The following is a 27,226-nucleotide window of genomic DNA, read 5'->3' as shown; positions in this document are numbered from 1 at the left end:
GTGCAAAACAAACTTGTTAGCCAGGGTGCCTTTGGCCAAGCCGCAGTTATGCCATGAAGAATAAAATCATCATCAATTGCATGGTTGTGTTAGTGATGAACAGTGCTTCTCTCTGTGATCTCTGTGACAAGCCAAACGGTGCCTTCTGAACAAGATCAGCTTTCTTATGTCTTGCAGACTTGCTAAGCTTGTAATGTCTGAAGTATCTCCTGTAATACGAGCGTGAAAATGTGAATAATTTTCATTAAATCTTGCAGAACTACATGAATGCTAACACACTTGACGAAGCAGTCTTTTCCAATATATTCATGGAATCAAGGCCAAAGAGTCAGCTGTGACAGATGGAGGCCTTCTAAAAGACAAATTCATGCAAAACCAAACCCTAGTGGTGAAAGGGCCTAAAATTTGTGGTTGTCATGCTCTTGATTTACTGTATGCACCCGTGTATCTGCAGCCAGCTTTGTTGCCCCTTTGGCATTTGGAAAGCGTCAAAATTAGCTAAATTTAATTAAGTTGCAAGCATCTTTTCCTTAATAAATCTCCCAGTTTTTTTTTTTAACATTTCTGCTGTGAAGAGACTAGTAGTGGTGAGATTCTAAATATTCATAAATCTGAAAGAAGCCAGCAGTCACCAAAACCAAGGAGCAAAGGGGAATGTTTTTTTTTATTTGTGGTTTGTCAATTGGAAATTTATTGCATATTTACTGAAGGATGAAAGGTAATTGAGCAGACAGTTGAAGGAAAAACAACCACATGTCGTCGATGGGATCCAAACCCATGACCACTGAATTATGTGTCGGGTGCTCTACCAACTGAGCTACGGCGACGGCTGACCAATCTTCTTCTTTCAGGGGTATTTATGTTGCATGTAACCTAACTTTGCCAGTGTTCACCAGCGCCATCCTCATCCATAGTGGTGGATGTAGTACGTCCTCTATTACCGCGAGTGTCACGTGACACGCGATTGAACGGTGAGGGCGGAAGCTGTGGAAGAGCCTTCTTATGCTACCTATATTTGAAGTTTTTAATGCTTGGACATTACACAGATAAAGCTTGTGCTGCTGTGTTTCCTGTCCTCTCTTTTGTATGTACAATAGAGAATTTTATAAGGTATGGGCTGCATGCATTCCTCACATGCACACAAATGGTGAAATTGCATTCATAATGACTCCAGGAATTGAATGAAATAACTTTCAAGCCGTTTCGACCACTGGTTTTTGCAGAAAAAGGGGCACACAGTTGTACCAATGACTTCATAAAACGACCTCACATGTGTTATGTATTTGTACCTCGGTCTTTCGGGCGTATAAGACAACTTAGAAGATAGAAGAGGCTCAAAAGCTTAACAGCCATTGAGTTTTTTTTCCCCGCCAAACTGGGCCTCATTGAACCCAGACTTATAAAAGCACACAAAACACCAAGGGGGCCTATTAGCTAAAGGTAAAAACATGCTGAATTGTTTTTTTCGCAGTTCGGTAGTCTTCAGCATGCAAAAACTTGTTATGTAGACACACTTTTATCTGTTTGCTAGCACTTGAAACAAATGGGACACATGTGTCCGTCGGCCCTACAATGGGTTAAGTAGTATGGACAGCCGAGTTATCTAATTTATTTATTTACTTACCCTAAAGGTCTAAAGGACCCATCTGCATAAAAAAAGAAGTGCTATTTTTAAATTTGTGTTTATCTTTTTGTGGACAGTGTTCTTTGGCAATGTGTATAGGTTCAGCATGTCCTTATTAAACCATCAATTGTGAGTACAGTGCTTATGGTGTGCGTTCTTCCTTCATTTGTGCCATTCTTGTTCAAAAATGCAGGGTTATGGGCCTCATGCATTCATGCTGTCATGTGATGCATCAATCACTGAATGCGCTTGAGTCGAGCCTCTCATTAGAATACACTAATTAATGGTCAGAATTGTCTCTTTTAAGCGGCAAGTCTTGCTGCTGGTTCATTCATGAAGTCCCATGGTTGTATCATGTGGCTTGTGTCATGTCCCCTGTGGGCTGCGGTTCACCACTACTTGGAAGAATGGCCATGTATTTCAGTACTGACATACAAAGCAGTGGGGACATGCAAGCACAGCAACGGGGTACTAAATAACATAATTGAAGTCATGACATTCCCGACTTTAGCTGGGGAGTGCATCTCTGAGCTGTCCAATTTTATCCAGCTCTGAGCTGGGTTTTCAGGCTTTAGCATAAAAGCAGTGGTCTGCAAACTTAATATCCTGTATGCGCCACTCCAGTGCATGTTGGATTGTGACATAAAATGCTAAAAGTTGGTTGTGCACTTTTCTTAAAGTGGCTCTGAAACACCTTCCGAGGAGAGCACATTAACTTGCTCAATCACTGCATTGTGTTGTCATGAAAACCTGAGCCAAATAATAGACTTCTGCATGCAGCAAAGAACTCACAATCAAGCATGAAAGTTGGCGAGCCCTTCGCAGCGACATTTTCATGCTCGCATCCTCCTCCATCACTCGCACCTGTGTATGCAAGTTGAGAGGTGGCTATTAGATATATCCTTTCAGACGTCGGGCAACTACTATGGTCGTGGCCAGTAAGCCCTGTAGCTCCGGTGGGTCAGGAAGCTGCTCTCCCAGAAGTGGGGCCAGCAGAGGAGCGCCGACCTTCCAGTGTGCAAAAAGTGACGAGAGGGGAGGGGAAGGCACGATGATGCTGAAATTCAAATTTTGGCTACAGATAGGTTCTACAAAGTTTATTAAAAAAATTCTTGCTGGACAATATTCGTGAAGTGGCATGATTTAACATCCTAGACATACTGCAACTTTATTAGAGCTCCTTTCAGAGCCCCTTTAAACTGCAGATCAAATGACTTGCGTCTGTTGTGTCAAACTTTGTTAACCAATTTAAGCCATTTAGCTTCATAGCCGTTTGACTTTCCTTCGCATTTCACATTCATATGCAGAGAAAAACATACTCCCCTACAGCTGACGATGGCTTGAGCAGCGGTTAAGCTTATTCAAATGGTTTGCTTTTCCGACTTAGCAGTGTTTTCTGCTTTTAGGTCTGAAGGGGTTCCTGCTAAGTAAGTTCAAATTAGCATGCACCTGTGCCCTGCAAAGGCAAATGTATGTTTTCTATGTTGAGGTCCAAGCATCTATAGTCCAGTTGTATGATACCTGCCCTGATTTCTGCTTTTAATATGTTCATGTAATTATTTCAAACCTAAGGCTCTTGTCTAGCAAGCTTAAGTCTCGTTATCTCAGTTTTGCTGGAAAACAATTCTGTTAAGTAGAACAAGAGAGGATTCTAGGAGTACAAAAAATTCCACAGGGGCAGAGATGTGCTGTGTGTTAAATGTGGCTGAGACTGTGCTGGAAAACATTGTTGCTAGCAATTTTGGGCAAATTAATGGAAAGAAAGGACTTTCTTAGCATTTCTAAATGTCCGTGTACACGTACTAAAGCACCACTAAATTTTCCACCTGAACTGATGTGCCTAAAGAGGAAAATAGAACACTGGCCTGGCTGGCCAAATAGACATCAGAGCAATATGTACAGACCTTTACTTAACAACCACCATGGTGATGAGAGTGAAATTCTTTGTGTTCAAAATGAAGGCCTGAGTTCACCGACTAATGATGTTGATGATCAGGCTGCAATTCCAGAATTTAAATATGCACTGACTACAGATTTGAAATCTTAAAATGCTAGTTATACAGGCAGCATAGTGGCATAAGCACGTGCTAAAACTAAAAATTCTCCTCTGAACTTGCACGTAATAAAACATAAGCATAACAAGAGTTGCATCCTTTATGAAGTCGTCATTAGTTCATCATTAAAAGTTCATCATTATTGTACACAGATGACACAAGTGTTCATGCACCATTTTTGCATGCAGTTTGATTTGGTGTCAGTTTTGGCCACTTCGGTTTCTTGGACAAATGTATGCACTAGAATTCTGATCTCCGATTCTTTTTATTGAACTATTGTACTGTAAACTTCTATATACAGGTACCATAAACAGTAAACTATACAACCTAATGCTTTCGATGCAATGGTGATCGAAGATTCAAGAATTTAGATAAAAGCATGATTAAAATTTGAAACTTGGGTGAGTTGGTAAGCATTCAGATAGCTCACAAACAGCATAACTTGATCCTTTGTTTCTTTTTCTGCCTGTCTTGTCTGTGCAGTGCTTGGACTATATAATAATATGGTTTCAAAATATTACAGGGGTCCAAAGTACAACTGTTACAACAAAAGTACAACAGTTGCTGTCTCCACTGAGAACCTGCGTTACAAATGGTTGATGTGCCATGGAGCTTTGGCCAAAAAGCACCATGGCACAAGGTATTGTACTTTACACAAGGCGGGTGGCGGGGTCGGAGATCCATTTTGCAAGCATTGCACTTCAAAGAAGCTTAGCACCAGGCCACAGGAATGTTTGTACTCGTATCACCGGTGGGCGCCTGGCTGCCCTGAGGATCGAACCCCGCACCTCCCGCATGCGGTTAGAATTGGTGCTTAGTGCCTTTTGGAGCCGGTGTGGCACCTTCTGCTTTGACTGACTTCATCTCGAAACACAGGCGACTACGCAAGCATGCCACCTCAACACCCTGCCATGTGGCACCACTTGTCTCTGGCCTGTCACCAATCACGCACACATCGTCCTCCAAAGGTCAGTGCACAGACTTCACCACTTAACATGAACTTGAGCACTTTGTGCTAGTCTGAATCATAGCTCCTATATAATAAAAGGCTGCAGAATCCTTGCTTTAAAAAACATTGCAGGGGACACTTGAGCTCCGCCTAAAGGTTATGACATGATAGCGTAATGGGTAATGCCCATATATGTAGAATTGGTCATTCTTGACTTTGCATCCATAGATCCCTGGGAGTCTTCATTCCACTCCTGACACATCGATTAAGCAATGCGCCACTGCCCTGCGATGGCAGGTGCTGCCACCGGTGGGGCTTGGGCGACCCAGGTTGCTCTTCCCGGGCAACCTCTCATGGCCAATCATTAATTGAACTGCCACCTTCTATAGTGGTCACTTGGCTCACAATCTGGTGGGAAGGTTGTGATGACGCTGCAAGGTCATGTGACCTAGGTGGCTCACCTAGGCTTCATAGGGGATTTTTCGCTCACAACGCAGCCACCACCACGCTGCCAGATTTTCTGCAGAGTGGGAGCCGTTACGCTATTGCTTTAAAAGGCAAACTTGGGATTTGAAAGTATACCTCTATTGCTGGCTTTCAGCGGCATCTTTTTCTGATGATAGTCTGTATTTCGATATTTGCTGGTTGGTTCATGTTACGTGATGAGTTCAAACAGGACTAAGAAGAAGAAACATTTGCCAAAAAGCACTGCATTGCATTGTGTTTTTATTGGTGCAGTAAGTAGAGGCAAAACAGAGCTTAGATGATGCCTATGTGGAAGCATTGATAATTTAAGATATGGATAAAAAAACAATATTTTGTGAGTCCCCCCATGAAACATTGAAGTAATTTCTTTGCTTCTACGTTGGCACAGTCAGTGGCAGCCTTCTCATACTACTGCAACATGTTTGACATGTGTTAAGAAATGCTTTGGTGTTGCTTCTGAACCTTACGGCTTTCCTGGATCACCTCTCTCAGCTGTGTTTGGCATTTATTAATCAATAATTTTTTTCTGCGTATTTTCTCATCATCGTCATCAGCCTGACTACACCCACTGCAGGGCAAGGGCCTCTGCCATGTCTCCCCAATTAACCCAGTCTTTTGCCAGCTGTGCCCACTGTATGCCCGCAGACTTCTTAAGCTCATCCGCCCACCTAACTTTCTGCCGCCCCCTGCTACGCTTGCCTTCTCTTGGAATCCACTCCGTTACCCTTAAGGACCAGCGGTTATCTTGCCTTCGCATTACGTGCCCCGCCCAAGCCCGTTTCTTTCTCTTGATTTCGACTAGGATGTCATTAAACCGCGTTTGTTCACCTACTCCGCCCGCTTCCGGTCTCTTAACATTGCACCTATAATTTTTCGTTCCATAGCTCGCTGCATTGTCCTTAACTTGAGCCGAAGTATATACTGCTGGAGTGTCCAATTTCATTGTGCACCATAAGAAACGGTGTCTCTAACACTGAGGCATTTTTAAACTGTAGTTGCTCTTTGGGCTTGTTTTTTTTTGGAGCACAGCTATCAGGCGCCTGTTCCTGCATTCTGCGTTGTAGTTGGCGTTGTCGGTGCAACCAATTGTCCAAGTAGCAGAGCGAACGCCACCTGGGAGGTGGCTACCACGGGAAGGTTCCGGACAGTGGCTGGTAGCGTAACACACCACCTGCCACTACACAGGGGCATAGTCGGCGTAAAGTGCCACCTGACAGGTGACAGATGGCAGGCAGTAGCAGAGAGAAATGCCACCTGCCACGGTGAAAGCAGAGGAATGGACAGCTGGAAAGGAGTTTACCACGGGAAGGTCCTGAAGAGTAGCAAAACTAAAATACACGAAGAACTGCACTCAAACTTCGGATTACCGACTATCGTAATTGTCCATCAATTTTTTTAGTTCTATTTTGCAAACCACGAATATGTTTTCATGATGATTACTGCACTGTGTACTTGATCTCTGGTCTTTATTTTGTGGCGTTGGTGATGAGTAGGTTTTTGTAATTGTTATTGCTCTTTACACTTTTTTTTTAGTTTTATTTCATAATGTAAAGCACCAGTGTGTGTTTGTCAGCTGTGCGCTTTTCGGCTTGGGGCTTTTGGAATAAAGTCATTTTGATTGTACTCACCTTGATAGTTCTAGGCAGTTTAAGCTTGCTGACATGTTTACAATTTTTTTTTAAATGTGTGATTGATGCTGCACATTGACTGACTGCCTCAGCTGTTTGTTTCAAGCGCATCAGTACTTGGGTCAGCCCTAGAATGTGCAAACATTTTTGCGCGAATAAACAGCAGCATAATTATTATGATTTCAGCTGCTGCATCAGACGAGGAGGAAGGGGACCCCCTCGACCTTGGCCAGTGGGGCCTCCCAGCCGAGGTGGTGGCTGGCTACGCCCACCGTGGTGTGCGTTGCATGTTCCCCTGGCAGCTTGAGTGCCTGCGTACGGGGAATGTGCTTGCTGGTGCCGGAAACCTTGTCTACTCTGCTCCTACCAGCGCTGGTGGGTGGCTTTTTCATTGTGCAGTTTTCAAAAAGTTCCCCTAATATTCATCCGAAGTCTTCGGGGGCAAAGCTTGCTTTTTGGGTGGCAGAACATTATGGCAGGATCGCGCATTAATTTGTCTTTGGAGTGATGGGGTGACTGCAATGCATTGGACGTATATCTATGCTCTGCACACCTGCAGTTTTCTCACAAAGGTTAGAATGAGATGAGCACCACATTTAAATGCACATTACCCAGAGATGGTTTGTTCTTCACTTCAGGGAAGAGATATGAAACAAAGAGGCAGCTTTTGTTGTAATGTAATGACAAATGCAGAACACCAGAAAATGCTGATATGCTCTTTCATGTTGGTATAAAGAGGGCCAACAACTGCACACAACACACGGCGAGGTAACATGGTGTTTTGTTTAGTTATGTTCCGAGTCCATTGACAATTGTGGCTGCTTAGTCCTTTGGAGCATGCATAGCTCCACTTGTGTTAGCATTATTTGATGCATAATTTCCAATGCTGACATTCTTTGCCTCATGAGAAACGGCTACATGGAGTGGGCTGTGAAATTTTGTGCCTGTGTGATGTTGCGATGCTTTGCTCCCATGCTAGTTACCTGGCTTTCATGCCTGTTCAATTTTTGGCTGGGGAGAACCATTACATCAGCATACACAAACGTCATCAACACAGCTATTCGTAGACCAGATGTAATCGTGACTTATCTGTGATGTCACAGTGCACAGGATTGTGCATACATCATACAAATTGCTTTGTAATGGTAACCTAAAGATGTGGAACAGTTTTCTTGCAGTGCATTTTTCGTGGCAAGGAAGCCTTTTTTTTAAGTTTTTTTCCTTTAGCTTGTCTTGGCAGTGCCTTGGAAGATACTGCGTGAGTACCATTGCACGAGTACTGAGGTCTTGTGAGGCACAAAAAAACCTGCAATATAACTGCTGTTATGTTGTTTGTTGTCATTCCAGGTCTTGACGCAGGCTGATTTAAGTGTTGTAGTGCATTAAAATGCGTGTCACGTTTATATTGCAGGTTTTTTTCTGCCTCACGTCACCTGAATGTGAACTACATGTCTGAGCCGCCGTTCGGTTGATGAAACTGAAACTGAAACAGCATGAGAGAGAAAGTTATAAATTTAGCAGTTTCAGGCAAACAGCACATGGCGATCCATGTATTCTAATGTCTAACGCATCACTTGAAAGAACAAAATATGTAACTAAAATTAGGTGCCCAGTCTTTAAACATTTTTTTCTCACACTGAGTTTATGAGTAACCAACCAAAATGTTTTTATAGTCTCTGTCTCCTCTGAGAATTTACCTTAACAAAGTTCATCTTAATGGCAGTACAGAGTATTTGCCTTTCTCTGAGTCTGCTGAAGTTTGACTGGCAGCCAAAGGTGCATTTATTATTGAGAAAATGGCAGTTAAAAACGAGGAAATCTTTTTCCTGCCACTTGATTCAAACTTGTGATGTTGATGGTGCAAAGGACTCTGTCATTACAGACTGGAAGTGGATAGCGATGTGGGCCAGCCTCAGTGACCCGTGAACAAAGAAGTGTTGTCACTGCAGCTTGCCTGTGAAAATGGCTGCTGGTGACGATGCCTGTATTTCATTCTCTGTAGCCATTCCGTAGCTTATAAAGAGCTCCAGTCTCTGTGAAAGCATAGCTGCTTTGTCATTGGGGCAGAGTAATTAATCGATGTAGACCAACTTTAATTTGTCCTCAGCTGTTCCTTCGAGACACGCTCTGATGCGTTTCTTTCCCTCCGTCCGCGAGATCTCAGCACCATCACTTCCTCTGTCTATCTTTTAACGCGTGAGCATTAGTACCCCTATATCAGAAAAATGTCCGGCATCGGTGATGGTGGCAGTGACTGTTTGAAGCCTCCCAGCCGGAGCGGCTGGAGCAACCGGCAGCTCCGGCGACCTATGTGGGGCACCTAGATCATGTGACCTTAGACATCATCAAAACTCGCCCACTGAATTGTGCGCAAACTGACCACCGTGGCAGGTGGGAGTTGAATTAGGTAGCTCGTGAGAGGTTGAACAGCAACCTGGGTAGCACAAGCGTCACCGGTGGCAGCACCTGCCATCGCAGGGCGCATTGCTTAATCGCTGCACCACTTGCCAGGAGTGGTATGAGGACTTGAAGTGATCAATGACTGTAAAGTCAAGACTACCAATTCCGCATATATGGGCATTAACCCATTTGATGCTATCGCGTCGTATACCTAAGGTGGAGCTTAACTGTCCCCTTTAATTTTTTTCCTTCTCTCGCCGCCGCGGTGCCTGAGTGGTTATGGCGCTCGGCTGCTGGCCCGAAAGATGCGGGTTCAATCCCGGCCATGGTGGTAGAATTTCGATGGAGGTGAAATTCTAGAGGCCCATGTATTGTGCGATGTCAGTGCACATTAAAGAGCCCCAGGTGGTCGAAATTTCCGGAGCCCTTCAATACGGTGTTGCTCATAGCCTCAGTCGCTTGGGGACGTTAAACCCCCATAAAATAAATTAAACTAATTTTTTTTCTCTCTCTCTCTGCAGGCAAGACGCTGGTGGCTGAGATCCTGATGCTGAAGCGTATCCTGGAAACCAAGACCAAGGCACTCCTGGTGCTGCCCTTCGTGTCACTCGCCCGTGAGAAGGAGCTGGCACTGGCGGTGAGCTGTACATATACATGCTCTTGCGCCACTGCGTGTGCACTGTCCTCTGCAGGCAGCAGTAGTTGCCAGCGGATGGTTCATGATTCTGTTGCCTCGTGTCATCTGAGGTCCAAGCGTTTGATGGGACTGATTGGTCTATGCAGTTTTGTAGTGAAACTCACTTGGCATTCAGTGGAGACCAAAACTCGATTAGGGGCAGCACTGCTTTGACCGATTGCTGATTTTGCATGGGAATTGCAATCTGTATGCTGAGCACTGTTTGCAATACTTGTTTGAAAGAATTTCATTTTCAACGTCGCTGAGCAGTTTAAGCTTGTAGGCAAGACGCTGACTCTGCTTGCAGTGCAGTGAGGCACCAGAAGGTGTTCATGATGGATGAGCAGGGCGCAGCAGGGGGCAAGGAGCCATCGGATGGTGTCATTGCAGCAGCAAGCATCAACTGATCAGTCATCTGGTTGATGATTAGGGGTAGGCATCATGCTGCATGGAAGATCATTTATACTGCTGAATAAGCAGTACCTACTGTGTTCAGCACCGGGATATAGACTTAGTAGCTTCCTCGATGTAATGCTTCACATTTATGGCTTAGCCACGCAAACAGCAAACTTCTCATCAGCTCTTACATATGAAGTGAGCACAGTCAAAGAAAATTTCTTAGAGACTACACCAGCCTTTATTGTACGGGTTAGACTTTTCGACTTAAACCAGAAAAAAAAAAGAAACAAAAGTATGCTACATTCAATATTCAAAGTTCGGTTTTAACCAAAAAGTTCACTGTCCTTGACATGCATGCTGCAGCTAGCTGGCTATTGAGTGGTCTAGCATAGGGGAAAATCGACGAAGTGTGGAAGCCTTGCGCATAGTGAGATTTTGTTCCAGTGGTTTAAAGGGACCTTGAAATGATTTTGTTGGTCATGTTCTAGTGCTACTGATCTGTAGAGGTGGTCTTTTTGAGTATTTGAGTGAAATTTAAAAGCTCTGCATGGACCCTATAATTTACAAATAATTTTTAAATGTAACTGCTCACAATAGCTCAGCAACTGATTAGGGCAACACCTTACCCCACATCTAGCCCTGGTGACTTCAGTGGGCAGGCTGGGCAGGCCTTCTCATTGGGCATGCATAGGTGGCATGGGTGGTATGGTTCTGGCACGTTGGCGTGTTTGAGTTTAGGGGTGTGAGGAGGAGCACCATTTTTCATCGCCGATATCTTCGGTGTAATTAAGGCTAGCTTAAAAATTTTTTTTTTTTGCAATGCGGTGATGAGTGATGGATTACCGATTGCTCATGCGCTTTTCCTACCCTCAGTAAATGTCATTTCAAGGTCACTGCAAGTGTCGCACTCCACTAGAATTTTGTATGCCTTTGTAGGCTGGGAAATTCCACCTTGTCACCAAACATTATCTGCTAGCGTAGCACTGTCCACTGTCGTCACCCTGATAAGACAGCTACTTCATTAAACTGGTTTCTATACTCCATATAAGAACACTGCAAACCATGCAGAAGCGTCACAAAAAAGTGTAGTGTTCCGGCTACCATGATGGTTAAGTGGCACTTGCATTGTTGTTGTCAGTAGGCAGACGATGCGATGTCCCACTCTTGCTTGACCTAGTGCAACAACTCAAATAACACATATTAGCTAAATTAACATTTTTTATGTCACTGTAGCACATGGTGAGCAGTGGAATCATACATGTAAAGTAGTATGGAATTCTCAACGCAATGCTGTTTTTTTCTTTCTTTTTGCATATTGTCTTTGATCAGCCTCTGTCATTGCGTTTATGCATTTTTTAACTTTACTAGTGAGCCTTGTGTTAGTGCTAACTATTTTATTAGGATAGCTGTCTTCTTGCCTCAAACGCTTGCTTATTATACTTGCTCTGCACAACTTCCTCGCTTTTCTTCATTTCCCCTTTTAGGTATGCACCTTTTCTACCTTTATTGTCAGTTGTTTTGTTGGCATTTTGTAGGTCCTGATTTCTTTTTAGAGTGGGTTTGGGCAAAATGCAAGTATTGAAGTGAATAAAACAAGCTTAAAATGACTCAACTACTCATTGTGATTCAAAATGTTCTTCTGAGCAGTCCCTGATGATCTTGCGAGTTGCTTACGATTTGCTTGTGAGTTGTGAGGCTTTGCCAGTGAGTGTGTTGCTTTTGGCGTGCAAGCATCATGCACCTTTTGCCATGCGTGCAGGAGTTGTTTGGTGGCTGTGGTGTGCGCGTGGGTGGCTTCCTGGGACAGCGGAGGCCTCCGGGTGGGCTGTCTGCGGTGGACTTGGCGGTGTGCACTATAGAGCGTGCCAATGGCCTCCTCAATGGAATGCTGCTCGACCAGGGCACCTTGGGCGAACTGGGTGGGTGTACACTGTATCGCATTGAGAAAGAAAGAATCCTGGCCATCTAGCAGCTTAGAGTGGGCTTGTGCATAACGTGCTTCGTACTCACAGGCAGCCGAATGTAGTCTAGGGCTGCACAAGCAGCTTTAGCCGCCCTGCTTCTGGCGCCACTGCTGTGCCTTTAGTGGGACACCTATAGCTTTATTTCTGTTGATCCTCCATCTGAAACTTGGAGGATCTATTTTGCGTGCCTTTTGTTTTATGTAAAATACCGGGAATTTCCTTAGCGTGACTTAGGCAGCCTTCAAAGGGGTGGACTTGTCACTGGTTTCGCTGTGCACTTCCCCTTGCTTTCGTCAGGTTAACTTCTCTGAACTTGTGGTATGTTGTGTCTAAGCATTCCTTGCTTCAAATCCGCTATTTTGAAGTCTGTAATGGATCTTTGGCAGCCAGTACAATGTGCAGTGCGTTTTACTGGTGTAACACTCAGTTTCTTTTGTTTCTGCAAGTTTTTAATGTTTTTTTTTGACAACTCATTAGTCTCAAAACCGACAAGATAATAACTGGCCTGAGAGTAAAAGGTCGTGCCGCGTCCTTGAAATGAATATGCCATATATGCTTTGTGACACGAGAGTTTTGAAAATGCTGGGGCCAGAATGACATCCAGTCAAAAGTTTTGTCCAATTTTTCAGTTTGTTCTTTTTATTAGAAATACCATATCAACTTATATAAGAGCTGCACTTTTTTTAAATATTCGTGTGTGAATTTTGAAGGAGCAGTTCATACACAAATTAAAAAATCATATAACCTACTTCTTCTCTATTATCTAGTCCAAAACAGGATGTGCAGCCTATACACAGGTGCGGCCCTTACATGAGATTGTACGGTATGGATTATTTTTTATGTACAGGCAGTGTTAATTTCTATTCATGTTGACCTGCTCTACTGACGCATAAATGTCAGCCGACGCATTTCTTCTTTGTCTACTGACGTCAAAGAACAGGAAATGGGGATGGGCAGGGCATGTAATGTGAAGGGAAGATAACCGATAGGCACTAAGGGTAACGGAGTGGATTCCACGAGAAGGCAAGCATAGAAGGGGGCGGCACAATGCCAGTGGGGCGGTTTGGATTGGGAAGTTTGCTGGGATAAGGTATGCACAGCTAGCCCAGGACAGGGTTAATTGGAAGGATATATGAGAAACCTTTGCCCTGCAGTGGGCGTGGTCAGGCTGATGACGATCATGTACATGTAGACAGGGAGGAGTTGCCAGTTATGCCGTCCTGATATGGACCTTTTGCCATTACCATTTTATGGGGCTCAGCTGAAGGCCAAACTGATTGCAGCGAGGCACTGTGAACACATGCTCGGGCAGAAATTGCTAGAGGTGGCAGTTCCTAGAAGTGGCTATATCTGGTGTCAGAGCAATTGGCATGAAGTGAACAGACATCACCGTTTGGGAGTAAGCCGTGAGCACAATCTTTGCTGCATGGGAAAAGTGGAACCAGTAGTTTGTGTTTTGCAGCTACACTAGAATCTCGATGATATTATCTAACGGAGTCGTAGAAAAAATTTGTATGATTCGATACTAGCATCATCCGACACGAACAAAAGTCACTTGCAAAGCATGATAAGTGAACATGTGCAGGTTTGTTTATGGGTGACGGGCTTTATTCATGGCCATACTTTCACTCACAGCTCGTGGTGTACACCACGTGACTGGTGATCACGATGTCGGCGATGTACGGCCTACATGCCAACGCTGACTGGCAACATCAGGGATTGTTAACTCTTGGTGCATGTCGTGCGACTGGCGATCATGGCATCAGCAATGTGCGGGCAGTGCTTAGTGCTTAAGGGTGTGGTCGCTGCTTGCGAGTTGATGTCATCTGTAGTGGCATGGTAGAGCGTTCAAAACATCCGAAATTCTGCACGTTGTGCACAGTGTACTCTAGCCAGAGAATTTTACAGATTCGTATCATCCTGAAATTTTTATTAGTCATGATTGTGTCATTGAGATTTTACTGTACATACATCTGCATGCTTAAATGCTCCTTCACAGGGTGGCATATTCAGTGCTATGACTTTAGGGTGCAACTTGATTGTAATGCTCATTAATGGGCATATAGCTTGTGTATGTATGTGCGTGCATGCTTGAAGCACAGTGGGTGGTGGTGCACAGATGGAATGAGATGGAGGTTGGTCTAATCTCTTGCAGGGATCCTGGTGGTGGATGAGCTTCATCTTGTTGGAGATGCCCACCGGGGTTACCTGCTGGAACTGATGCTCACCAAGGTGGCCTATGCACAGAAGAGGTTTGAGTAAAATAAACTAAAATAAATTCAAGTGCGTGAAAATCAGTTGCCAATCCATTCAAATAGAGAGGGCATGTCCCACATGCGGCAGATGTCTTCTTTACCACTCATGCAACACTTCGCAGCAGTGATGTGGGTCAACAGGTGCCAAAAGTCAGTGCTTCAGTAACCACAAGGGTACCGGTTGACAGGCGTACTAAATTTTTGACTGAAAATGTTTTTGCTTGGGTTTTTTTATGATGAATGGGCTTTTTAAGTCTGGAAATGAAAAATGATCAGTCTTTCTTTGGGGTGTGTGTGCAAACTTAGCAAACAAGAAAAAAGTGACACAATCATTAAATGCCTGTGAGGTGTAAGCACCGCAGTCTGTTTTTGACAGTCAGCTTGTTTGCAGGACTTGTCTCTGAGATAGTTGGTGTGACAGCTTGTTTGCGTTAGGGTGTTTGGAAAGGGGGTGTTAACAAAGTAGTTCACTGTAATAATGCTGCCTTCTAAGAAATGCTTTTGTGAGTCATTTTCCTGGGCAACCCTCCCATTGATTTCATTCAGTCTCAGTCATTCAAGCTTCTGCATTATCAGAAAAAGAAAATGAGGTGCACTTTGTTCAGCCTAGCCACACAAACTTCACTGCAAAAGTTTATAACAGGTTGTGTCGTGCACGTTTTCAAGTACTTGCATGCTGCCATTTTCTTTTTTTTTTTTTACAGTAACTACAGAAATGCGGGCACTTTTCTTACCTCTATGGCACTGATGTCAACTTTTATGTCTTCTTGTGTTAGTGTTTATGTATTTATTTAGTGCCACTTGTATTTGCTCCAAATTATATCCAAAGAATGGGCATGTACCACATGGCTATAGATATGGCATTGGCTATGGTGCTGCTATGGAATGGTTGTGGGCCTAATTTTATTCCTCCATTCCACCACAAGAATTCTCTGTGCCACTCATGTTCTCATCTGTCTCGAACTGCGTGTGCAGGGGTCTGGTGGGACCCTGGGGTGTCCAGGTGGTGGCCATGAGTGCCACCCTGGCCAATCTGGGTGCACTGGCACGCTGGCTGGGTGCCGACCTCTACCAAACCGACTTCCGGCCCGTGCCCCTGCGGCAGTTGTTTAAGGTGAGCACACACTGAGCTTACCAAGTCTGTGCAACTGAGGTCGCCTCATAAATTTACGCTGGTTCTCATGGGTGCTCCACTTGTCTGCTGAATAAGAAGGGAATTGGGAACTGAAAGGGCATAAGGCCAACTGAGGAAGCTGTTGTCCACTTGTTGGCGTGCCGGAGCCACCACAAGCAGTAATAAGTCCGACTCCGGAGAGCAAGATACGAACACGTTTTACTGGAACGCCATGTTGTTTTCTTCCCCCCCTGTGTCCCTACATCAGTTGCCAGACGAGTTTTCTACGTCGGCCAACACTCTCCCACACTTGGTTTGAGAATCACACCACTGACACTCACATCACAAGTTCAGTCGGTTTGGTGGTCGCCGGATACGAGTGGGCCGTCCGGGTTGACCTTCGGCTGCAGGGGTTGGTGTTAACTTGACTGTTGTTCATGTAGGTCCCACCATTCACTGTGCTCAGTAGGGCTACCGTTATCACAACGACGAACCTGGTCGAAATGTCGGGTAACGGGTCCTCCGGCTGTGTTGAGCTTGAGCATCCTGTTTCCCAAGACCTGTTGAACCGTACCCTTCATCCAACACTGGCCAAGACCGAAGTTGCGGAACAAGACAGACTGGCCACGGACCCATTTCCCTTTTGTTAGCGTGTGCCTTTCAACGTTCGGCTCTTGTGGTTTCTGCAGAAGCAGGTCCAGGCGTCCTTTGGGTCGATAGCTCAGGAGCATTTCAGCTGGGGATTTGTCCCTACTTCCGGATGGTGTGCGTCTGTGGTCATGCAGTTACCGGTTTAAGCGAGCTGAGAGTGTTCCACGTGTGAGTCTCTTGAGACCGTCTCTGACTGCCCTCACCGCTCTTTCTGCAAGCCCATTAGATTGAGGGTGGAAGGGTGCTGTACGGATATGCCGTATGGCATTCTTCGTGATGAATTCTTGGAATTCGGCACTGACGAAGGCACTGCCATTATCAGACACCAGACAATTGGGCAGACCAAATCGTGCAAATATGCTCCTTAAGATCTCAATGGTTGCTGTAGTCGTTGCACTAGTTGTTGCGACTGCTTCGATCCAGCCTGAATAGCTGTCCACAACAACCAACACCATCTTGTTTTCAATTGGACCAGCATAGTCTATGTGAACACGCGTCCACGGCTGGGTTGTTGCGGGCCATGCCGCTGCCTTCTCGGAGGGTGGCATTGATGCCGTCTGTTGGCAGATAGGGCAATTCCGCAGGAGCTGTTCTATGTCTTGATCAATTCCTGGCCACCACACAAGTTTCCTTGCCAAAGCTTTTGTGGTACTGAGTCTGGAATGTGCTTCGTGCAGTTCCAACAGGAATGCTCTTCTAGCTGCCTCAGGGATCACTAGTCGGTCTCCCATGAAGATGAGTTGTCCATCTGCAGTGAGGAAATTCCTACGTCTCCAGAATGGCAGTACTTGGTCATGGTTAGACTGTGGGAGTTTCTTAGGCCATCCTCCCAGTATGTATTCATGAAGGCATTGCATGAGTTGGTCCTTCCAAGCAACGTCTTCGAGTTGCTTCCTTGAGACCGGTGCCGTGTCCAAGATGCTGGCTACTAGTGCACTGTCTTGTTGGTCAGGGTCTTGCATCTGCAGTTCAGTCTCACTGGCTGGCACAGGTAGTCGACTCAGTGCGTCTGCATTTTGGTTGTGGGATCCGGGCTTATACTTTATGGTGTATTTATAGGCACCAAGGGTAATTGCCCACCTTTGAATGCGTGATGCTGCAGTAGTAGGAATTGGTCTATTTTCCTTGAAGAGTCCAACCAGTGGTTCGCGATCAGTCTTCAACGTGAACTCCCTACACAACAAGTAGTCACGGAACTTTACCACTGCAAACACCAGAGCCAGGGCTTCCCTTTCCAACTGAGAATAGTTCTCTGTCTTTGTGAGGGTGCGGGACCTGAACGCTATTGGCCTTTCAATGCCATCGATCACATGAGATAGCACTGCACCAATTCCCTCTGGTGAGGCATCACATTCTAGCACTAGTTCCTTCGTGGGGTCAAAGTGCACGAGCATATCAGAGTTGATCAGAGAGTTCTTCACAGCTTCAAATGCTCTCTTCTCTTCAGATGCCCACTTCCATTTGCTCTCTTTCTGTAGCAACCGGTACAGAGGTGCAAGGAGACTTGACATGTTGAGCAGAAAACTGCGGTAATAGGTGATCAGGCCCAGGAAGGATCTGAGTTCTTGGACATTTCTGGGCGCTGGTGCTCTCACGATAGTGTCCAGTTTCTTTTCCGCTGGATGCAAGCCGTGTCGGTCAATTTTGTGTCCCAGGTAGGTCACTTCCTGTGCTCCGAACACACACTTGTCTTTCCGCAACCGGATACCATTTTCTCGAAAGATTTCCAGTACCTTGTTCACAGTCTTCCCATAGCTATTCTTATCCTCTGCAATCAGAACATCATCTAAAAAGACTTGCGTGCCCGGCACATTTTTCAGAAGTTCTTCCATCTTCCTTTGGAATATGGCAGGGGCTGATGCAATGCCATATGGTAGCCTATTGTGAGCAAATAGACCTTTGTGAGTGTTCAGTACAGCAACTTGCTTTGCTTGATCGTCCAGTGGTATGTGGCAGTAGGCTTCACGTAGGTCCAATTTTGAAAACCAATAGCCACCCTTGAGAGAGGCGAAAATGTCTCCCATTTTTGGGAGTGGGTACTGGTCGACATCACACTCTGGGTTGACAGTGACCTTTAAATCCCCACAAATTCTCAAGGTTCCATCTGCTTTTACCACTGGAACGATTGGCGTTGCCCAGCAGCTGTGGCTGACTGGAGACAAGATCCCTTGCTGACACATTCTGTCCAGTTCCATTCCTACTTTTTCGCGCAATGAATAAGGTAGTGAACGGGCTTTCAGGAATCTTGGAGTTGCATCTTTTTTCATGGCAATGCTTGCAGGAGGTCCCTTCATCAGTCCTGTGCCCAGCCCGAAGAGGTCTTTGAACTTTTCTTTCAGTTGTTCTGTGACACTTGACATTTCACAGTCTGGAGTCAGGATTGTGCCTACCTCTTGGTCGGGCAGCAGATGAAGTTTTTGGATCACATCTCTACCACACAGTGAAGGTCCTGGGCATTGCACCACATACAGTTCAGCAGTTGCATTGCAGTTCTGGTGCTGCGCTGTCATATGAAGCACCCCGCTGATAGGTAGCTTCCTCAAGTAACAATGGAGCTCTTTGTTTGTGGGCTTCAGGGTGCCACTGCTTGGCATGGCAATGGTATATTTCTTCAGGAATTATGCAGACTGGCGAACCCGTATCCACCTGCATGTCGAGATTCACTGGTCCCCACTTCACCGTCTTGTAGACCGGCTCGACCGAAGTACCTTCGCTGGTAACCGTGTAAATATCAAGGACTGGAGTGCAGCTACTGTCGCCAGCTTCGGCACTTACCGCGTTGGCCTGAAATTTCGTCGGCCTTTTCGCTTTTACCCCACCGAAACACCTTGTAGCTAAGTGCCCTTGCTTGTGGCACTTATAGCAAGTCGACGTCTTATGCGGACAGTTGGGAGCATCGTGTGAGCAGTCGCCACAACGAATGCACGGGCGCGGCGTCTTTGCCTTGGTGTGTCGGTATTGCGGATTCGTTTTCTTCTTAAACGCTGTGGCATTGACTTCGTTCGCCGATTCCGCGGTGCTCGCGTGGGGTAGGCGCTCAACATTTTGTATCGCCAATTCCGCCGACGTGGCGATATCTACTGCTTCTTGGAGAGTAAGAGACTTTGGCTTAGCCAGAAGTACTCGTTGGACCATCTTTTCTCGCAACCCGATGACAAATCTGTCACGCAGGTTTCGTTCCAACGTGCTCCCGAAGCCACAGTTGTCTGCGATCTTCCGAAGTTCTGCCAGGTATTCGCCTACCTTCTTGCCGGTTTTCTGTACGCGGGTTTGAAACCGGTACGTTTCGTAAATTTCCGACGGTGCCGGGTTCAGGTGCTGCTTGAGAAGTGCAATGATGGCTTCATAAGGTTCGTCCCGCGGCTTTTTCGGCGCCAGTAGGCTTCAGAGACGACCATATACCTCCAGGTTGAGACATGTTATGAGAATCACGCGCTTGCGAGCGTCGTCGGTGATTTCGTTAGCATCGAAGTAAGACTCTAGCTGCTCGGAGTAGTTTGTCCATGTTTCCGCATTCGAATCGAACTGCGGAGGTGCCGCGAACGATGGCTGAGCGCCAAGTGCTTGCGCCATGCCACCTACTTGTCGCGCTGGTTCTTGCGTCTCACGTAGAGTCGTCGGCTTGCCTTGGTGGGTGTCGTACGTTCATTCCGTCTTCATCCCATCCTCGTCGCCACTTGTTGTCCACTTGTTGGCGTGCCGGAGCTACCACAAGCAGTAATAAGTCCGACTCCGGAGAGCAAGATACGAACACGTTTTACTGGAACGCCATGTTGTTTTCTTCCCCCCCTGTGTCCCTACATCAGTTGCCAGACGAGTTTTCTACATCGGCCAACAGAAGCCAGAGCTGTGTAGCACGTGTTTGCGGTTTGAAACTGTGAGCGCATCATGTACAACTGTTTGCCTGATCTGCCGTGGGGTTCGGCGGCTGTTGCATTGAACTGCTTAGGAGACTGCCACGAGATGGAATCCTGGTCACGGTGAGTGCATTTTGTGGTGTCGAAATACAAGAGTGCCCATGTGCTGCGCTGTAGCAGCGGATGTCACAGGAGTGGGGACACCAAAGCTTTGGTTATGTGGTTTGTTCTCTTTTGAGTGATGCCTAAGATATTAGTTCACTACGTGGATTGTAATGACATATTGAATTCCTGCTCTCGTGTTCTTTCGGTTTCAGTTTCAATGACTTAGCAGTAGCTGTGAAGTCATAGTTGAGTTGAAGTCACATGAGACATGCAAATACTGCAATACAATAATGCTTTGTTGGTTTAAGGTGGGATGGAGCTTTGAAATAAAAAAAAAATGCCCAAATAATTGATTTTCTAAAAATTATCGCATCCGCTTGTAGGCCTCATTTTTTTTTATATTATAACACTGCTAAAATCTACCTTAAATAAGTACCCTAAAAGAATTGTTTTGTGAGCCACGGCGCCTCTGCATTGCAGGGAGATGCTTGAACAATGGCCGTTTTTCTCTGTTACAGTATTCTGCCTAGATACTTACTCTGCAGAGCAAATTTCTTTACGTCTGTTTTAACCGTTTTGACCTCATTCATTTTGTTGCTCCACAGCGCAGGTCAAGACATTCCTTGTTTTTAAAATTTTTCAGCTTTAAATTTCTTCCACAAAATTTTCTTTTCAGTTTTGATATGCCAACGGACAGTGCATCCCAAAAGTTTCAAACCAAAATTTGCACCCTGGAAAAAAAATTGTAAGACTGTCTTGACCTGTAGTAAAATGCTTTGATGCATGCAGCTGTTGAGGATCTAACTTATTGTTGATCTGCACTGTGCTCATTGCTTGGGTGCTTAAGCTGCTGCATTTCTGCGCCAACATGATGAGCTGTGCGCACAGCATTCTGTTTTCAGCACGGCTGATTTGCTGTACAGATTTGCTCTAGTGCCCATCAGTAGCAAAGTTTTTTGGATCAGTAAATATTTAACTCTACTTTGAAGAAAACGTTATTTTTGACTGATGTTTTGGAACATCCTCGGGACATATTTTCTAAGTTCCATAGAAAGGGAATTCACAGGAAGCTACGAGTTAGAGCATTCGGGGGACCTTCAACAGACTGTTAAAGGTATTTGATATAGTCGGAAGCTGTTTTTTCTGAAATGTTACCAAATCGCATTTGGTGGCAAAAGCTCAAAGATTGCAGTACATTTCTAAAACTATGGTGGCAAATTTTACTACCTGAAAACTTTGCTTAGCATGACTTTGCATGAGTAAATAATATCTTTTTATTAGGGCTGTGCTAATATGTAATATTTAGAATACAGTAAAATTCCGGTGATAAGAATCTCATGGGGTCGTGAAAAAATGTGTATCATCTGAAATTTTTTATCATCCAAACAAACAAAATTTGTGTGCAGAAAAATGAGAAATGCATTCACACAGATCTGTTTACTGCTTACGGGATTTATTCACTGCTGTACGGCCACAGCTTGCTGCTTGTGGTGCGTACCGCGCGATTAGCGATCGCGACTTTGACGATGTGTGGGCCATGCACCGCCGCTCACCACGCGTGGTGCGTACCGCGCTATTAGGGGTCGCGATGTCGTTGATGTACGGACAGTGCTTGGTGCTCAAGGGTGTGGCCATGGCTTGCGCGCTCATATAATCTGTAGAGGCGAGAGAGAGAGTTCACTACATTTGAAATTGTCTGGATGCCGGCACACTCTGGGAACCCTGGGAACGAGATGGCTCACATGAACGCTCGAGCTTTCGTCAGCCAAGCAGGTGAGCCGGACGTTCCGGGGAGGTCCACGCGAGATGGGCTGATGTCCTTTCACAGCATTACTAACCATTACAAACTTGAGCGAAAAATTTACCCGCCCCTGGTCAAACAATTGGTAAAGGCACAGGAATGCGTGTGGCGAAGATTGCAGACGGGATCGTTCTTTAACCCATACGCGTTAAGCAAAATCTACCCGGACGTTCAGCCAGAATGCAGATGGTGTCAGGAACTGGCAACCTATGACCACATATTATGGAGCTGTAGCATAGCGCCGCCACCGGTGGATATTATGCGTGATCTTTCTCTCGAGCAGTGGGAGGCCATGTTGACCAGCTTAGACCCGGTCGTCCAGACCAGGGCCGTGGAGTGGGCCACCCAGGTAACCGTCAGCCATGGGTTGATGGCCATCTAGCACGGAACCGTCCGCACATGCGTTCTGACGAAAATAAAGTTTTTTCATCCATCCGCACATCGTACACTATGCACTGTGCCCAAAGAATTTCGCGAATTCGTATCAATTGGGTTCGTATCGCAGAGATCCTACTGTTGTTTGTAAATACGTACCAATCTAATTTGCACCTCACATTTACTTTTTGGAGTATTTGAACATTCTAAACTCTCAGAACTACAAAATTCCTGTTCACATGAACTCTCGGCCAAACATCGCAGTGTGTCTAAACGGCCTTTGCTAGTTACTGTAACTTGCACTTGTCACATCAGTCAACTTGCTATTTTCCTCATAAAAATCTACTGCCATCACCCGGCAAAAGCGTGTGCCTGGTGATAGCAAGTCTTGCATAAAAGCAATGTCTTGACAGCTATCGAAAGCCACTGTGGGCTTGCAGGTCTGAAAATGAAAGGCAACGCCACGTGCACATTATTGCGGCATGCCACAGTGCAGCTGATGACTGGCTGTGAATGTGCCTGTGATGAAAGTGAACAGGTGCCAGTGATCCTCTCGTTTTAGAGCACAGCTCTTAAGCGCTCGTTTGTGGATTGAGCTGCATCGATTGGTTGAGCTGTCGGTGCAACTTAGCCAAGCCATAATAATAATAAAAAAAGAAATAAAATTTAAACATGGCCGTGACTGGGATTCAAATCCATGTGCCGCGAATAGATCAGCTTTGCTGGCCACTGCACGAGAGCACGAGGCTATCTCCGCAGCCTATCACGCCTTATAATAAACTGCAACACTCTGTTGCACTGTGCACTGCACGCCGTCGTCTTCTTTAACTAAAACTGCTATTGGACTAATATACACGTTCAAGAGCGCTGTGCATTGCAAGTCTTCTTCATCAACTAATACTACTATCGAACTAATATCGTCACCAGGCTTGCCGATGACCTAGCACAGCAAAACAATGAGCCTACAGAGACTAAGAGCACTAGGCTATCGCCACAGCTGATTATGCCTCGTGTTAAACTGCAACATACTCTCATGCATTGCATTGCACATCATCGTCTTCTTTAACTAATGCTGCTATCGGACTAACATACACATTCAAGAGTGCTATGCATTCCAAGTCTTCTTCATCAACTGATTCTACTATTCAACTAATATTGTCACCAGACTTGCCGGCTACCCAGCAAAGCAAAACAACGAGCATACAGATCCTGAGACACCGACAGACCTGCGCCCAAATTTCATATTAGGAAGAATTGTAATCGTCCTTATAATATTTTTTGATCACAAGTATAAAAGATGCGCTGCACGTTGAAGCAGGGCTCACAGAAGACAGCGGAACAGTTTCCGTATGTGTTGCTGCAGTTGTTTCCTGGCGACCACTTTCATCCTTCACAGTTTCCTATTTAAGTCCTAGAAACTACGTTTCTTTGGGCGCAGAGAAAAATAAAGCTTACTAAGTGAAATATGAATGTCAAAGCCAGTGCAGACAACCACACAGCAAAAAGTGCGACCCATGCGAAGTGGAAAACGAGAGCTTGCCAATAATGAGACGTGGTTTCATTTTCACGCCTTCAGTTTGCTACAGCGTTTGGGCCCATCAAAGTGCTTGCAGTCCGGTGAGACTAACAAACAATGGCTAAGCGTGCTGTTGTGCATGCGTATGGAGCGGTATCACACTGTCAGTGCTTTGTCTTCAGGTGTCACGAGGGACAATGGAATGGATGGTCCTGCTGATGTAGTAGCTGGAGTTTCCATATTTGTGACTCTGTCGCGAGCCGTCTTGTTGCGTTTTGCCAGCAGCACTTTGCCTGCCTCATAATCAACTACTGACTTCACTCTTCGAGTAAGGAGGTATCTGGCCACCTTACAGTGTTCCTGACAGCTTTCGCGTGTCATGTAAGCATTAATTCTAACAGTAAAATATACTAGACTTTATTCACTCAGCAAAGTCTAAAAAAAAGAGTGGTAGGGTTTTAACTTCGTTAAACCCAGTAGACATGTTTTTGCTTTGCTAGGTTGTCAGCACATGTGACGACAATATTAGTTCGATAGTAGTTTTAAGTTGACGAAGATGATTCAGCTGTGGCAATAGCATAGTGCTCTCGTGCAGTGGCCAGCAAAGCTTATCTGTTCGCACTGCTGCAGGTTTGAAACTCAGTTGTGACAATATTTATTTTATTTATTTATTTATGGTTTGGCCAAGATCAGCCTCAAGGTCAAGCTTCACACAAATTCTGTGAACCGGTTTGGCCCCGTGAAGTAGTGCTTTCAGGCTAAACACTGAACAAAATTAGGTTGTTCAAATATTTGCAGACAAGGTATTAGCAACAAGATTACTGCTACTACTACTGATACTACATAATCCCCCCCTTAATTAATGCCTGGCAGGCCTTACAGGTGTACTGAATTACTATCATAGTGGGTGAAAACAAAATTTGCAATAAAATGCGTTCTTTTCATTAATGTGCTTTATGAAAAATTGTTTGTTTTTTAGTTTAAATTACTTGTATTGAAATTCATATCTATTGTAAAATATTAGATTCGCAACCAATTTTTATCATTTTTGTTCTATTCGCTTTGCAACCCAAAAGTTGGATATTCCTACACGTGTAGTTTAGGTTTAGTAACACCTATTTTTGTTGTCTTTTTTTTTCTGTGTAATGATGAAGAAGACATCAACAAACATTGGTCATCATGTGGACTTCGTTTGAGTTCAGTGAATGCTTTATAATTCATTGTTTTTCTCTCATTTTGGTTTCAATGGCTGACTAGTGGCTATGAAGTCACAGGGAAGTTGAGACAGCATTGATATCACGCGAGGCATGCAGAAACAATGATGCAATTGCTGCTTGTTCATTTATTGTGCTGCCAACTGTTGGTTTGGGCTGGCATGAAAGCTGGAATGTAGTAGAGTGATGGAGAAGCAATTATATTGCAGTTTTTGCATGCCTTGTGTGATCTCATCTCCACTTATCTGGGATGTTGTAGCCATCTTTCAGTTGTTGGAACTGAAACTTTAACACTGTGAGACAAGATAGTCAATTATAAATTATTTGCCAGGCACAGATGAGCTCCATGTGGCAGTCCACATCTTCCATTGCCTTAGGCGCCATTCCAAAGAAAGGAACACGCAGTGGAAAATTTTATCCCTACTTCTTTATTTGATGTTAAAGGTGTTAACAAAAAAACTGCTTGCAAGTGCAAAAATGAGAACTTCACCGGAACATATGAGCATTGCTAATTGGCTAGTCTTCAGTTTACACTAGCCTACTGCACTCCACTCGTATGATGCATAGGCATTTTTGAAAACTGGGTACATTGCATGTGTGTATGCGTGTGTTTGTATACAATTTCAGCTCGGCCAGGCACTGTGCGAGGGGCCCAACCTGCGGCCTGTGCGCCACCTTCCGGCCACCAGCAGAGCAGACGACCCCGAGGGTCTCCTGGCCCTCTGCCTCGAGAGCTGGGTCGAAGGGCACGCCCTGCTTGTCTTCTGCCCAACACGCCGGTGGTGTGAGGCGCTGGCTGCTTCACTGGCACGCTGCGTGCGCCAGATGGTCACGGCTGCTACCAGTGGGTCGGGTGAGTAGAGTCCCTTGCTTGTTTGACCAGTGAACAGTATGTTGGTAGTGTAATTCCACGCCTTAAAGTGGGACTGCATGGTGAAAAAAAGGGACATTCAAGGAAAGAAACAAAGGGGGAGGTGGGAGAGAATGTGGAATCCAAGGGTTCCTGAGACATGATGGCAAGAGGTGCAGGGCATAAGGGAAGTATAAATTGAACAAAGTGAGAACAACAAAAAGAAAGATGTGATTGATGGGAAAAGGAGAGGTAAGGTGAAAGAAAGATACAGTGCTGTTATGAAGTACTGCAAAATGCTCTCACCATGTGCAAGGTCTTTTTTTTTTAAAGAATTGCACCAGTGCCAGAATGTACCTGAGAGATTCTAAGTTTCCTCTGGATATGTTGATCCCTGCTAGTTGTAAGGCTTTAAATTTGTCAATTAGGAATGCCTCTCCGTATTTTCTGTCCCTTGCAGATTTAAATCCTGACTGAAGAATGAACAGTTTAAGTTCATGGAAGTTGCGACTGCATTGATTAAAATGTTCCGGCACTGCCTTCTGTTGGTTCGTTGCTGTGTCAGCTCGATGACCACTTAGTATGGCGCTCATTGATTTTCCTGTTTCTCTGATGTATTGTTTCTGACAAGAGTAGCATTGAAGCATGTAGATATTATTGGGCAACGCGCAGTTATACCTACTCCCTATATCGAAGCTGAAGTCATTTGCCATGCTTTTAGCAGTAGTGCCGCTTTGTAAATGTTTTGATGTCTCTCATCTACGTCGAGAGCATGAGCTTACTGTCGGTCGGTCGGGGTTTCTTATTGAACGTAGAGTATATTAGGAAATCTTTCAGGTTTGTGTTGCATCTGTATTAGGCGTGCGCGAATAGCGTTTTTTTGGTTCGAAGCGAATTCGAATCGAATCGTAATTTTCTTCAAATAATTTTGGAGCGAATATTTCGAACACTTCTAGCACACAAAATAAGTTTAATGCCACGAAAGGCACTTTAAGAATCGTGTATTTTTCGAACACACAAGGCCATTACCTGAAAAAAAAAAAAAAGGAGAATGCATTGAACTTCATTATGAGACCCCTGTTATGAAACCCCAGAGTGCTGGTCTTAATTGTGAGTGTATTGTTGCGCAGCTATTGCTTTTTAGCGACAACTTCATGAACACCTGCTGGCGAGTGCGCAGAGTTGTCCATTAGGGAGCCAAGTTTCACCACAGCTTTTCGCCCCACCTTCCCAGTCCCTTCCCACCTAGGCCCCTACAGTCAAAACGCAGCGCAAAGATGACGTATGGCTATAAAACATTTATTTCAA

At 45.0% G+C, this 27,226-nt stretch overlaps 1 protein-coding gene across 1 annotated transcript in view; it reads left to right on the top strand.

The window, feature by feature from the left end:
• Positions 1–27,226, top strand: part of LOC144132457 (DNA polymerase theta-like) — a 102,088-nt gene that overhangs the window by 1,220 nt on the left and 73,642 nt on the right. The window contains exons 2-8 of the mRNA XM_077664870.1: positions 4,555–4,646; positions 6,928–7,116; positions 9,663–9,778; positions 11,976–12,135; positions 14,336–14,432; positions 15,411–15,549; positions 25,696–25,921. Of these exons, the coding sequence (XP_077520996.1) occupies positions 4,555–4,646; positions 6,928–7,116; positions 9,663–9,778; positions 11,976–12,135; positions 14,336–14,432; positions 15,411–15,549; positions 25,696–25,921 (1,019 nt within the window). The remainder of the gene's footprint in view (positions 1–4,554; positions 4,647–6,927; positions 7,117–9,662; positions 9,779–11,975; positions 12,136–14,335; positions 14,433–15,410; positions 15,550–25,695; positions 25,922–27,226) is intronic.

The sequence above is a fragment of the Amblyomma americanum genome, chromosome 5 (assembly GCF_052857255.1).
Source record: "Amblyomma americanum isolate KBUSLIRL-KWMA chromosome 5, ASM5285725v1, whole genome shotgun sequence".
NCBI lineage: Eukaryota > Metazoa > Arthropoda > Arachnida > Ixodida > Ixodidae > Amblyomma > Amblyomma americanum.
The sequence above is the reverse complement of the archived record's forward strand: the minus strand, read 5'-3'. Positions and strand labels throughout refer to the sequence as shown.